Source organism: Phytophthora ramorum, assembly GCF_020800215.1.
Source record: "Phytophthora ramorum isolate Pr-102 chromosome Unknown Phyram_PR-102_s0002, whole genome shotgun sequence".
NCBI classification, from domain to species: domain Eukaryota; phylum Oomycota; class Peronosporomycetes; order Peronosporales; family Peronosporaceae; genus Phytophthora; species Phytophthora ramorum.
The window spans coordinates 5,650,075-5,664,380 of record NW_027150648.1 but is presented as its reverse complement, the minus strand read 5'-3'; the positions used below and the strand labels follow the sequence as shown (position 1 = coordinate 5,664,380).

Here is a 14,306-nt window from a genome sequence, read left to right as displayed (position 1 = left end):
ATGTCAGACGCAGCCACCAAGAAACTCGCGGAGGAGATCGCGCGGCTCGAGTTGGACCTCAAGACGCTCGAAGCCTCGTGCACCACGTCCGAAGCGGCCAAAAAGTGAGGTCATTAAATGTATCACAATAACCGAGAGAAGACTCACTTGTTGCTGTCCAGAGTCGCCGAGTACTGCCAGACCACGGCCGACCCGTTCCTCGGAGAGAACGACGGCGGTCCAAACCCGTGGCAGCAGAGCGGCCAGGGCGGTGGCAGCTGCAGCATCCTCTAGTCCGTGGATCCAGCTCGGTACTGCAGCTTCCCTCCCAGCGCTCTCGTCTATCTATATGACAAATACACTCTCTTCTGGGTGCAAACTGGCAGTCTATATTATATACCTGGGAGCCTCTCGGCTTCTGCTCCGAGCTACTTCCGAGGTGCTGCCGACTTCTTGCCAGTGGGCTTGCCGGCAGGCTTGCCGCCCTTCTTGTCGGCGTTGAGGAATCCCTCGCCCTTCTTGCCTTCGAAACCAGCGCGCTGGACACACACATAGCAATGTCAGTTGACAATTCCACACAACGATTGACCTCCACGACCACGTACCGGTCCTTTTCGGCCCTTCTTCTCGGCGGGCTTGGCAGCCTCCTTGCCACGGCCAAGACTGTTCGCCACCTTCTTCTTCTGTCGCTCCTTCTTAGACACCTCCAGCTTTGCGGTTCGCTCCTTCCACTCCTTGGTGCTCTTGGCCTTGGACTTCTCCTTCTTCTTGAGCTTGGCACGAAGCAGCTTCGGGTCGTCCATCACGACCTGGCCTGCAGCCTGCTGGAGGGCCGTGTCCCAGCCCTTGGCCTTCACCTTCTCCGATCCCTCCTCCGTCTTCTTCAACTCCTCAAGCCGCTGAGCATTGCGCTCGGCCTTCTTAAGCAGATTCTGAATGCCACGGACGCCCTGTCCATTACGAGTCTTGGGCTTGTCGTCCTTGGCGCTACCGTCGTCAAGCAGCAAACTACCGTACGAAATGGACGCGGCATCTACCGTCGTCTCCGCCTTCTCCTTAGCCTGTGCTTCGCTTTCGGCCTTCTCCGCCGCCTCCTTCTCGCGCTTGTCAGCCTTGGCCTTGCTCTTGCTGGCCGCCGTCTTGCGCTTCTTGAGCGCGCGCTGCTCGGCCGCCGCCTCGGCGCGAGACGGGCGCTTCTTGCCCGTCTTCTCCTCCGCCTTGCGCTGCTCGCGCATGGCCTGGATTTTGACTGCGAGACGGGCACGGAGCCCGTCCAGGCCGCCCTCCTCCTTGGCCGCGCTGGGCTTCACGGGCTTCACATTGGTCTGCTCCTTCTCCTGCTGCTCGACGGCGGCCGTGACTTGCTGCCGTTCCTCGTTGCTCTGCTGCGAAGCCGGTGAGAACTTGGCGCGCTTCAGAAGGTTCTTCTTGGTCGGCTCCTGCTGCTTGAGCGCCTGCACGTTCTGTAGTAGCAAAGCAAATCCAGCGGTCAGCGCTGTTCCAGGCCTCGTATACAGCTCACAACACGCGTAATCTCCGTGCAAGATACGCGCGCATCTCGTCCACGTGAAAACAACGCGAGAAACGGTCTACGAGCCGCACCTTGTGGTACTTCTTGGGTGCCGACTTCTTCCAGTTAGCCTCAGCGTCCGTGGGGAAGTAGAAGGCCGCCGGGATGTTCTCCATCGTGTCGCAGAAGAAGCGGTCATGCGCCTGCAGCGCAAGCAGCGTCTCGTCGCCGTCCTGTGCGTCCTGCGGCGTCGTCTGCAGCAGCCTCCGACCCAGCAACATACTCGCCATCCAGCCAAAGTCTTAATGATGCCCACGTTGACTGGCGCACAGCCCGTTGGCGGTTTTTAACCAATCCAACCAATCTCGACGATTTTAAACGGACGTTGCTGCTGCCACCGGTGCGTATGTGGTCCACATTAAACCCTAAAGCACGCTCTTCACCGTGAAGTTCACGTGGGTTGGCGCCGCTTCTCTCCCCAAACACAAAACTAACTCCACCAGGAATGATTCACCCCGTGCGGCTTTCACTCTGGCTCTGCTTCGCTCCCGCTCGCACCGGACTCCCAGCAAGGTTTTGTCTCTTTTATGCATGTAGGCGGCTGTCACTTCAATATGTGTGGATCACCCAAACACATCCGTGGCAGTAGACACTTCGTCTTGGTAAAAAACGAACAAGATGCAACGCACGTTTCCTCCCCAGTGCGGAATCTGCCACGAGCTGCGAGGGCGGAGCGCACGTTGAGGCGACATGGGGATTTTCCGGACGCTGTGGACGTGGATCACCTTCACCACCGTCTCTTGCGCCATCTTTGTGAGTGTTTTGCTGCGTCAGCGGACGTCTAGAGCGATCTGCAGCATCAGAAATGCGGGGATGCGGTCTAACGTGGAATGTTGCTGTTTATCTCGCCCTCTGCTGCTGTATATGGATGTTATGATGTTGTTGCGGTGCTATATGACGTCTGTAGTCGGCGTACATGGCGTTCGTGGGTCGCCAGGTGCGTTAGAAGACGTGGTCACTTGAAGGAAGTATACCTATTGACAGTGGAAACTTGACAGGTATACCGGATCATGTATCCGACGTTCTCCGACAGCCCGAACACGCTGGACCCGCTGTGGGGGGAGGGACAGCCGCTCGACGTGACGTGCTACGTATCGCCTCGTGCTGAATGGGACATGCTCGAGGACTTCAGCGCTGGCGCCGTGCACGTGGGGGTCTTCAGATCGCTCACTTTCGACTGGACAGACTCAAATTCCAGACACTTGGACCTCAATGTCTCTCAGCAGACGCTGGCAGAGCTCGCAGACGACTCTGGGGCGGGGGGCCAGGTGTGGGGCGCTCTAAAGAGCAACGCCTCCGTGTATCTGCATGTCCACGTGACGCACGCAGGCTTCTCGCCAGACCCGAAGGATGCAGAGCACTATGACCAGTACAGGACGATCCACCAGTCCTCTAGTCTTGTGAAATACGCACCGAGACCCAATGCGAAGAACACTAGTTTGTTGCTGGCTCATGCCGAGCCTCAGAGTGGAGCTAAGTCCTGGCAAGAAACAGCGACGATTTCCTACTGGAAACCAGCGGCGAGCGTGAGACTCGTGACGGACTTCACGCGCTACCCTGTGGAGGAGTTGCCAGTGATGGTGTACCAGAATTTGCGCTACGTGCAGCACCCGATGGATAAACGTTGGCGCTACCTGCCAGCGCTATACGTCGACGACTTGTCACAGACGCAAGATAAACTCGTGCCCTTGAACGCGACGCTGGACAATGGCAACGGAGGGGAAGTCGTGCTTCCGCTGCAGCTGTCGTGGTCTCCGCTATCCTTCGCTCGCTGGCAGATGCAGCTCACGTTTGCGACGGTGTTCACATCACAGGAGCAGATGGGTGTGCCTTCCAGCGACTTGGATGCCCTCCGCTCCATGGTGACCGACACGCACCCAGTGCTGCTGGCGGTGACCATGAGCGTGTCGCTCCTGCATTTGCTGTTTGACTGGCTGGCGTTCCGTCATGACGTGTCGTACTGGCGGTCTAAGGGCGATAATGTTGTTGGCGTATCGCTGCGTGCAATGGCAGCTGAGTTGGGCTCACAGGCGGTGGTTCTGTTGTACCTGGTCGACCAAGATTCGACGCTTCTCGTCACAGGCCCGCAGTTCATCAGTGTCGTGCTGCTTGTGTGGAAGGTGACCAAGGTCTGGCGGGCCCAGCGTCGCCATCTCGCAATCAAGTCCAACGTTGGTACTGATGCGGCCTCTGACAAGGAGAAAGCGATGGACAAACACAGTTTGCGTCTACTGGAGGAGACTCAGCGTGCTGACTCGCTGGCAACGTCGCACATGTTGTTCGTGCTTGCCCCACTAGCTGCTGGCTACGCTGCGTACTCGCTGCTGTATGTTGCACACGCCGGGTGGTACGCCTGGCTGCTCGAGTCTCTCACTACAACGGTCTATGCGCTGGGTTTTGTGTTCATGCTCCCGCAGCTGGTCATCAACTACAGGCTCAAGTCCGTGGCACATCTGCAGTGGCGGCTGCTGATCTACCGCGCACTCAACACTTTCATCGACGACTTGTTCGCGTTCGTCATTAAGATGCCGACGCTCCACCGCATCTCGTGCTTCCGCGACGATATTGTCTTCGTCATCTATCTGTACCAGCGGTGGATCTACCCCGTGGATGTCCAGCGGCTTGGAGACGTCGCCGATGGCGCCCCCACGACAGACCAATCGTCTAGCAAGCCCCACGCTGAATAAAGTCTGCACCCTCATAACGCCGTTCGGTCTAGAGGACTTCACGACGGATGATTCTCAAACTACCAACCACCTCAATAAAAAGCGGCGCACGCTGGGGAGAATTCTCGAAACTGAGCTCAATGCACGTACAACATGTAGCGCCGCCCGACGCACTCTTGTTGACGATAGTACAGCTCAACAACTGATCACTAAGGCTGTTGTGCCGGAGCCGTCGTTAGCTAGGCAACAGGTGCCTTAGCGGAAATCGAGGGTGAAGTGAGGCTGTTGTCACTGTTTGTAGCAGTCGCTTAGCTCACGGACGGATGAAGGACCACTTAATGCTGTCGCAGTTGTGAGGCTCCTGTGTCTGCAGCAGCGGAAGAAGACCCATCAGTGCTGCTCGCCAGTGTGCCACCCGCTGAGTAGCGACACCATCGCTAACTCACCAAGACCAAAGTTGCCCGTACCAGCCGTGAACGGAGCCACCTCCGGTGTGCGTCATGTACGAACCCGTCTGCTGCTTCATCGGTAGCACGTTGAGCTCGCAGTCGGACCCAATGGTCATCATACAATCACCCGCTGGTGGTGCCGTCCAGCGAAGTTGGTCACGAGCGTCCGATGCTCAAGAAGCTGATGTGGTTGAGCCAACTATTCGTGGTAACGCTCTCTTTGACGCCGTTAATGCCGATACCCGTGACAGAGTTCTGGATGGTCATGCTGTTTCTGGGATGGATACTCTCTTACCGCTGAGTTCGCCCTTGGTGCCCTCGCCCTCCTGTTGGCCCTCCGCGACGCCACCGGCATCGCACCCCTCGGTGAATTTCAAGGTGAAGGATCACATCCTGTCGTCGTGTTTGGCGAGGTATTCGCGGTTGCGTGGTGCTCTTTTCGGTACCGATGGAAACGAGGTCGTCCTGTATCGCGGACGTGTACACGAACACTGCGTTTGGGGCTGTATTGCATCCGCGGTCACTGCAGTCTCCACCCTGACGAACGCAAATCACTCAGCGCCCCTGTCCGTCACGACACAACCAGAGCAGAGCGCATTTCCGTGTGGGCGTCTGTTCACTCCCATTGCGGTGACCTCTCGACCACAGAATCCCGAGCAGACGCGATCTTTCTTGGGTTTGCCGCAGGAGACTTGGACACTGGTTTGGATATCTTGTGGACCTCCCAGTCTCCAAGTCGCCAGGTCCGCAGCAAGTGGAAGCACGACGGCAAGAGAACCGAAAATCGAGTCGACCGCACCGTCACGGCGGCAATGAAAGTGGTGCTATGGCTCCTCGCTCTCGGAGGCGTCGTGGCTCAGCTACCACCGGATTCGGGGGACTCGATCCCATCGAGCGCATCCGGTTCCAAGCCAAACTCAGCATCAAACTCAGCGTCAAGCTCTTCGTCGGGCTCTTCCGTGTCGGCAGGCTCTTGGAGTGAAAACCCATGGACGACACCTGGGCGGCCTTCGGGGTCTGGCAGCTACGGGGATGCAGGGTACTCTGGGGGGTCTAACGTCGGGGGAAGCGGCAGTGGCTGGGTGGACTGGGACGGCAGCAATGGATGGGACCCCAGCACTGAGCTCTGGCACTTCCGACCGTCGTGGAATTGGGACTCGCCGTCTCCACCTGAAGGCACCATGTACGTCGAGAACTGGGGCAACCCGCCGACGCCTGAAATTCCGTCTCGCCAGTCGTTCAACTTCGGAGCAGACAAAGGTGTCTCCCTTGTGGGGGCGACCGCTGAAGGTGGACGTGCCGACTGCGGTGGGCGCGACTGGTGTGTCCACCTGACGTTCCACTCGTCGTACGGCGTGCTGTCGGACTTTGACGCCTTCGTGCTCGACCGGTACGACAGCGCCGAGCGCCTCTACGGTGACGGGTTCTGGTACGCTCGGGAGGGCAAGGAAGGACCGCCAAAAGTGTTTGCTCCGCTGGTGCTCGGTGGCTTTTCACCGGAGGAGAAGGCAGTGATGGGGAACATCTCGAGCTGGAGGGTCGAGGAGATGGCGAGGCGGTTCAACGACACGCGTACAACAACTTGGACGCTGTACCCCGACTCGGACGAGATGGACGTGATTCTGAGCTTCAAGCAGCTCTACACGCTGCTACCTGGGTATCCGGATGGCAACATGACGCAACACGCTTTGAACAGCGAGGTCATCTCGGAATGGGGGGCGGGCGACCAAGTGTTGCTGCGCGTGATAGCGAAGCGCGGAGGGGGCGGAGCCACGTCGGCTGTGATGCCGCGGGTGCTCAACTTCACCGGCTCCCAGCTTTTCCACGTTGACTCCTACTCGTCGATTGAGTACTCGCAAGAGGATGGCAATTTGACTGCTGCGGCCAATGGGATGACGCTGGATGTGGTTTTTGGTCGCCGTCGCTATGGCAGCGGACTCCCGTGGAACCCAGCGCGCCCTAGTGACGCCTGCGATGCATGTAACCAGCAGGTCATGAACCATCCCATGCTGGCAAGGTGTCTACATGGCCGCGTGCCTGAAAGTATTTTCCAAGACATTTACGAGCAGGCCGCGAATGAGCAGATGAGTTGGGATGGAGGAGAGTGGAGCGTAGGCGAAACGGGAGCTCCATCGCACTTGAGTTACTACTTGAACGACGTCGTCGATGCCTGCTTTGGTCTGCGCTGGCTGCTAAATGGGAAGGCTGATGGCGGCTCGTGGTCCTCGGACTGGGCAGGTTTCCCAGGTGATGGTGACCGAAGATCATCGTCAGGCTCTGGCGATGTACGCTCTGGCTTTGGCGATGCAGGCTACAGAGGAAGTGAGCCCGGGTCGGGATCTAATGGAGACTACAACAAGTACAACGATGGCTCTAGTTTCCGCGAACCAGTCTACCGATACGATGACTCGGGGTCTCGTTGGTCGTCGTGGGGGTACAGAGATACAGGGTCAGCCTCCAAGTATGCCGATGCGGGTTCACGCTGGTCGTCGGCTGGATCAGCAGGTGACCCAAATGCTGGAGACTGGCCTTCCGTCAGGGACTTGTTTGCGGCGTTGTCTATCGCTCGCGAGACGGACAGTGGCATCCAATGCTTCGTCGAGTCTCGGTGCCCTGTTGGCAACCGCAATTTCGCAGAGGCCGCTGGGCGAATGGTGGTTTTGGAGCATGAACACGCTTTAGTTCGCGTGAATTTCACAGACCCGAGCTACCGGTTTTACATGTGGATGGAGCTGGAGGGCCTCGGGTCGGAGGGGCAGTTTACAACCCCTGAGCTGTCGAGCGACCATTCCCCCGAGGAGATAGCTGACTTGGTGGCAGGCGCTGTGCCCAACGCAAGTGACTACAACCTAGCCGTTGATGTTCGCATCTTCAACAATTCAGACGTAATCGACTGGGTGAACACGTTTAACGAGTGGATGAAGGACTATCACAACTCGGGTGGATCAGCATCCGAGGCGTCGGCCGCGTGGTCGTCTTACTCTGCCTCCGCTTCGGCTGGCAGCTCCCTCCAGTTCCCGCCTGCAGGTGAAGATTCGATGAATGGCTTCTACCCGAACGCTGAGTCCAACAGTGCGAGTTTGGATGGCTCCTCTCCAAATGTTGGCGAAGGCAGTGATGGATCTGACTGGTCGTTCACCCATATGATCCCTGTACCAGAGCCACAATTCACCGTGGAGATCTCCCTCCGGAACGTGAGTGTCGTGCCAAACATCCTAGACGTGTATATGGTCAGTGACGAGTCGATGGGCAGCACGCCGGCAAATATGTCTTGGGACGCTCGAGGCAGTGAGCTTCGCTTTCAACTGTCCCCGCTAAATTTGAGCACGTTCGAGTACGTGCCACCTCCGTCGTACGTTAATTTGACGTGGAACGAAGACATTCCAGAGTATCCTGACCCATACCGGAATGCCTCAGACTGGGGCGATGGCTTTTGGAGTATTTGCACCGACTGTACCGACGCGTATAACGCGTGCGATAACAGCACTTCCTGCAGTATTGGAGTCCGTTCTTTCCTACAGGAGGCTCTGTCTCCGAGTCGCTTTGGTGTCAACGAAAGCTTGAGTAAGGTGCAAATTAACGACAGGCGACAGTGGGACGTGGACATCGCACCCAGATTACGACAGTCTGCGTCATTCTTCACTGTAGAAGGCTACGAACTCTTTGTGAATCTCATGGTGTGTGTATTTAACTACGCTTGCAACTTGGACCTGCCACGCCAAGCATACAGCTATTCCAGTGGGGAATACGTTTCCGCGCAGCCAACGCGCTTGGAGATTGAGCCCGCACGAAGTGTATTTGCTGTGCCAAGTAGGATGGATGGCGGTGAGAACATTGTCATGAAGTATCGTGGCAAAGAATCTCTGTTTGAGTGGGATAAGATGACAAACTATTTCGACGCCCTGCAATCTTTTATTGCAGACGTGATGAATGAGTACAACGCTGACGAGAGCTTGTGGACCCGAAGTCTTTCTCAGAATTCCTCGCTTAAGGTGGAAGAAATGAGTCGCTATTACGTGGCTGGCTATCGTGTGCTTGGCGTAGAGTTTGGGAACGACTATTTTACCGAAGCCGATATGCCACGCCTCAGGCCCGTTTCGAATGACACGTACGACGAGATCGAGTCGAGTCACTGGAAGGCGTTGATCACTGCATATCGCAACGATGTCGATGAGACGTTATCGGATAGTTATCCTGTAGTAACCTGGCGAAAACTTATGAATTGGCTGTATGAGTTAGGCTGGGATCGAAACTATGGCAGTGGCAACTTAACCGCCGAAGACATTCCCATTTGCCACCAGTGCATGGACAGCTGGACGCAATGTTTCTCGGATGATTCCTGTGCTTACGAGATGCGCCAGGGTATTCTAGCGCCGCTTTGGAATGATCTGCATCATTACAACACGAGATCGTCAATTGACGTTTCTGCACAATTTGCTGCTTGGCGGGAGTCCGCCGATCCTCACGTGTACGCCAAGGTGTTACAGTTTTTTTCGTGCTTGGACAGAGAGTCCTGCCCAGTTGGGTACGCTATGTCTCCCGATCCCGCGGCACCACTGGTGCCAGTTACCACGAAACTCGTCAGTCATTTTGTGCTGAAATTACCTTTGGGTAAGAAAGTTTCAGCAAACGTGGAGGGCTACTCGTTTGAATTTGAACCTCAAGCTCCGGCGACGAGTGGTCTCGAGAATTGGCTGTATGCGACCACGAATTATGAATCCAAGGTGGAGATTGAGGCATCGACGGGTGGCGACTGGGTACGCTATGACATCACTTACTACCCGGCTGTAGCGGTGATTCCAACGTTCTTCTTGACTGAGGATGGATCTCCGTTTGAACCTCAAGCCCCAACAGTGTTGATGTCTTTCCAGCTAAGCTCCAACCTAGTCCAATATGGCCAAACCGTCTCTGCGGAACTGCTCTATTACTGGACTAATCTGTACTCGGGTAGCACCAACATATTTTCGTACTCGGGCGACATTTTTAGCGGAACTCCTGTGTGCCACGGCTGCCCGGAATGTTGGGAGGCCGTGACACGATGTCAAAACAATATGGACTGCACTATTTCGGCGCGAGAGGTGTTAATTCCGCGGTTGCGCAGCGCGACGTTTCCATTATGGACGGGTACAGACGATGACGGACAGACCCTTGTGAATATCACCTTGACTCCGACGCTCTTGTCGCTCAAGGACGAGGCGTTCCAGTCCCAAGAGGGTTGGCACGCTTTCTCTCACTTGATTTATGCATTATCTTTGTGTGCTTGCGAGGTGGGCTTTGGGCAATCGACTTCGAACGGCACGTATCTGGAGCCCACACAAGTTCATATTGATTCAGAACCCGTCGAGGTAAGCGTCCGCCTTTACGCGAACACAAAACTCGATGTGTGGTTCGACGGAAACCGCTACTCGTACTCGCCACCGACAACGGGCCAGGGGTCGGATACCACAAATGACTTCATACGCTGGTTTACACCAATTGCGAACTCGGAGCCGTTTTACGTGGTTGTTGAGCCCTGGTTCCAAGAAACTGACGCATTGTCGGGAGCCACTATACTGCGCATGAAGCTGTACGAAATGTATGACGAAGCCAGCAACAACCAGCCTCTTGTAAACCCCAATTGGATACCTACATTCAGCATTACCACAGACGATGTGTCTGCTGACCCGCCTGCTGAAGCAGTTGTCACGCCCTGGAAGGTGACGCTCCAGTCTGTTGGCCGCTATCCGCCGTTCGACAGACTTCTCGATTTGCTGGAGTATGGGGCAGTGTCTGACGAAACTCCGTCGCCAGGTACTTCGTCGTCTGATACTTCGTCGTCTGGTACTTCGTCGTCGACCGGAGATGAGTGCACCAAGTGTGAAGGTCTGCGGCAAGATTGTTTTGACGACACAGAGTGTCAGTCTGCTGTAAGCAACCGATTGATCCCCAACCTCAAGTACATGAGCTCTATGGAAGGCACCGCGGGCTGGTATTCGGATATGTCAACAAAGGTGCTAGGTGCCTTTTACGAAATACCATCTCTGGGAGCCAAGCAGAAGCTGCTTCAGTTGCTAACGTGCAGTGCAACCAAGTGGATCACGTCGACAACAGGTCAAGAAGGGGCATCTTGTGTTCAGCAGTTGGTCGACACGGATAGCCCAGGCGTGACCGCGAATCTGGAGATCACACGAGCTATGAGCGTCTTCCCCATCAACATTGGACAACAAACAAAGGTTGATACGCCGACGGGTACCACTCTATACTACACCGACAATGGCATCGCCGCCGAGCTGGTCGCTTTCATGGACAATCAAGTCTTTGGCGGCTACACTTCCTCGGGGGTGAGGACACAGGTTACAGCGGATCTCAACTTGGGGACTTACACTGTCATTTATGACGGGCTTACGACCGAATCGGCTCCAACTATCGAGTCCCAAACCAGTTCGTCTGCAATTCAGTTCCAGTTTGTATCTTCGGTGTCCGATATGCTGTCCGTATTCAGCCCATGGATTGTGTGGCTAACCCCCAACCAGAACTGAGCATCGCACCCCGCTTTACTCTTGCGTCACGATCAAATGGAGTTCAAGAGCTGTGAGTAGCGCCACTCGTTTGGCAACACTGCGTGGGTGGTGAAAGAGCAGCTGTAGTTTTGCAACATCTCATTCAATTTAGCATTCCAAGCTTTGTTCGTTATCGTTTCTTGGTTTGATTCCACAGTTAATGACAACACGGCACGGCACTTCCCTAACTAAGTCGACGTCCTCAACTTCGTAATCCTTTTCATTCGAACTTGAATCCGCCGAGGCGCTCGTGGCGTCGCTTGCTCCCAGCATCCGCATCGCCATCACTTGCTGGAAGTGGCCCACGTACTGGAAGGTGGCTTTGCAGTCCAACGAGCAGAATCGGCCGGTGGTGCAGCTCAACATGGACTGCGATATGAAAAACAGACCTCCGCAGTTCACGCAGTACGTCTGTCGTTGCCACCAGCTCGAGTCTCTGTTCTCATCGTCATCGCCGCCTTCAGTATGTTCCTCAGGAATTCTTGGGCGAGTACTTGTGAATCTTGAACTCGGCCGTGTCAAGGAGCTGGGCTTGCTCGGGATGATGATATTGGTGCTGGCGTGGCGACTCAGAGTATCGGACGTCACTGCTAGTGCAGACTCTGGGCATCCAGACCAAGACTTTGGTCGGTTTTCATCGGTGGAGGGTTCCCGCATGAAAACTAACTCTAGTCCGCGAGCTGTGAAGCTTGGACGGCGGGTAATCGCGGGGCTATCAGCCTTGGTCGGGACGCTATTGTTGCACTGTTTCTTGTCAAGAGGTGGCGTGTGGGGCATGTCTTTAGTGGTGATGATGTCTCGCGGGGTAGATATTGGAGTGGGAGCAACGAATTGCTGAGAGCTTCTCTGCTGACGCGATTTGTCCTCGTCTCGGACGAATACGCCAGAGTTCTCGCTGGTAAATCTTGCCAGTTCGTGCGAGGAAACCATCAAAATGCGACGAAGCGAGGATTGACATCCAGAGCTCAAGTATAAGACAGACCCATAACGACACACACAGCAATTGATAACACACGTGCACGTGCAGGCAGCACATTCCCCACATCAGTGTTGGCTGGAATTTAGAGCTGTTGGTCACGTGCCTAGACCCTCATAGACTTTAAGGTCTAGTGTGTCAACGAACCAGGAGCAGTTCCCCGAAATGAACGCGGTGGATTTGCGTGGAAATGCAGCTCGATGACTCAGAGGCAACCATCGCTGTCGGCTCTCCGGTGCTAGAGATAGATTCCGACCGAGCTGACTCAACGTGTGAGGTCGGCTCTTTGTGGACAGCACTGGGACGTGAGTAAGGAGACGAAGCAGATCTATGGCTCCTCGCAAGCGGATGCTCCAGAACTCTCGAACATTAAATTACGAAGTATGTTCACACTACCAAATGTGCACCGAACTCGGTTCTAGCAGCACTACGTTGTATTTTATCCTTGGCCGCATATTTTGAGTGGTTGACCTGAACAGCTTCGTGTGATGCCGTCACGATTCAAGACCAGGGTGAAGCGTCCGGGTCGATCACGTCAAGGCCCTAGTATCGGGTCAAATGGTTGTCATTAAATTGGTGGGCACCAGCAGTAGCGTCGAAGGCGACACCAAATCCTCGACATCGTGTGACGGTCGTACTACGGCGAGGTTCTTGCTGTATGGCGCGATAACTACATCGACTCGATGTCAGGTCGCTCACGAGCTCGAGTGAAAGGCAACGAACACAGAATTGGAAAACAGTCCTTGTTTTATACCGGGTCACACCTTTATCTTACTTACAGCGTCCGACGAAGGACCAGCCAGATCATGCGTTTTGGGGTAGCGTGTGCACAAAATCGGATAAGTGCATAAGGTGACATTACTGATGCCGAAGAAGTTTGCCTCAATGCCAATTTCAGTAGCCACGGAGTGTAATTGGTCGACAATTGACAAGCCATGCATGAGTGGCCATGACGTATTCAACTAGACCCTCAGACGGTGAATTCTCATTTTTGACAATTCCATCGCAGCAGTCTACTGGCAGGTTTCAGCTAGAGCAGTTCATCTCGTTTTTTACTGTGCGGATGACGCTCAGCGACTAAGAACTAGGAAGCCTATCCCAGCGACAACATTGTCCTCGGCAGTGAAGGAAGCACCACTTAATCTGTCGACCGCGAATGCCTCGCTGAGCACGGCGGCCAGGAGACTGCCCCGAAACCCACTGGCAGGTCAGAGGACGCGGCGTCCGCTAACGCTTCGAACGCCAAGACGGAGGTCTGCGAAGGAACCCCTTCACGATCTCCATCCAGAACATCCACATCACCAACTTTGAATCCGTCACCTCCAAGAGAGAGCGAATATTTGGCTCAGCTGCATCAAGTTCTCGAGAATGGCGGCCAACTTTGCGGGAACCATGAGCAACTGCGACTCGGACGGTATCGGAGTCCCACCGCGAATGGTTCTCCTGGAAACAGGTGCCTGAAGAGTGCCTGTTAAACCGACTTCAATGTGACCATCTTCAGAAGCATCGCGCCGTGTCTATCCCGCTCACTTGACGTTTGTATGGTGTAGTCCAGCGAAATGCCGCTTGGTAGTTCTAGATTTGACGTCGAGAGGCTAGAGCAACATGCACGCACCGCGTTGCCCAGGCCGCCGCCGCCGCCATGGTCGCTCGTTACCCTCGACAATCCCCCAGCAACCGCCGAAAACGCCTGAGCCGACCGAAACGCACTGTACAATCCATCGGCTTCAACATGCGCCTTCAACCTACGTCTCAACTGCGACTTGCGCCACAGGAAAAAGCTCCGATGACGTCGCGCGGCCAAAGGTCGCGCGTGGCCGATGGCGGTCTCCCATTGGCTGGATGCGCAATGCGCCATCGGTGACTCACCGTTCTCCGCCATGTGGGCCACACCGCCCCCCTTTTCGAAACAATTGATATGGTCCGCAGCCAATATGCAACAGCAAAAGCCTGGCGAATCCGAACCAGAAAGATTGGTACCGGTGTGGCCCACACGATCTGAGAAACCCGCGCCGTCGTCGGCATTCCCGATTCCGCACTCACGCGCCCCGAGGACCTTCACTGTGCCGCGTATTCCGCATCCACGTGGGCGTCTCCGCATTCCGCATCCCGCATCCTAGTGGCGCC

General features: G+C 55.6%; 4 protein-coding genes across 4 annotated transcripts; 3 read left to right on the top strand and 1 right to left on the bottom strand.

Annotated features, from left to right (window-relative positions):
- On the top strand, positions 1-273 carry KRP23_3119 (uncharacterized protein; the record flags this gene model as incomplete). Its single annotated transcript, XM_067887932.1, has 2 exons — positions 1-104; positions 162-273. The coding sequence occupies 2 exons, from the start codon at positions 1-3 to the stop codon at positions 271-273; spliced, it is 216 nt and encodes a 71-aa protein (XP_067750479.1).
- Positions 274-407: 134 nt separating this feature from the next.
- KRP23_3118 (uncharacterized protein) lies at positions 408-1,779 on the bottom strand (the record flags this gene model as incomplete). The annotated part of the gene is made up of 3 exons (XM_067887931.1): positions 408-518; positions 585-1,442; positions 1,582-1,779. The coding sequence occupies 3 exons, from the start codon at positions 1,777-1,779 to the stop codon at positions 408-410; spliced, it is 1,167 nt and encodes a 388-aa protein (XP_067750478.1).
- Positions 1,780-2,239: 460 nt separating this feature from the next.
- On the top strand, positions 2,240-4,236 carry KRP23_3117 (Cleft lip and palate transmembrane protein 1-like protein; the record flags this gene model as incomplete). Its single annotated transcript, XM_067887930.1, has 3 exons — positions 2,240-2,302; positions 2,457-2,486; positions 2,548-4,236. The coding sequence occupies 3 exons, from the start codon at positions 2,240-2,242 to the stop codon at positions 4,234-4,236; spliced, it is 1,782 nt and encodes a 593-aa protein (XP_067750477.1).
- Positions 4,237-5,476: 1,240 nt separating this feature from the next.
- Positions 5,477-11,182, top strand: KRP23_3116 (uncharacterized protein; the record flags this gene model as incomplete). The annotated part of the gene is made up of 1 exon (XM_067887929.1): positions 5,477-11,182. The coding sequence occupies one exon, from the start codon at positions 5,477-5,479 to the stop codon at positions 11,180-11,182; it is 5,706 nt and encodes a 1,901-aa protein (XP_067750476.1).
- Between the last annotated feature and the right edge of the window lie 3,124 nt (positions 11,183-14,306).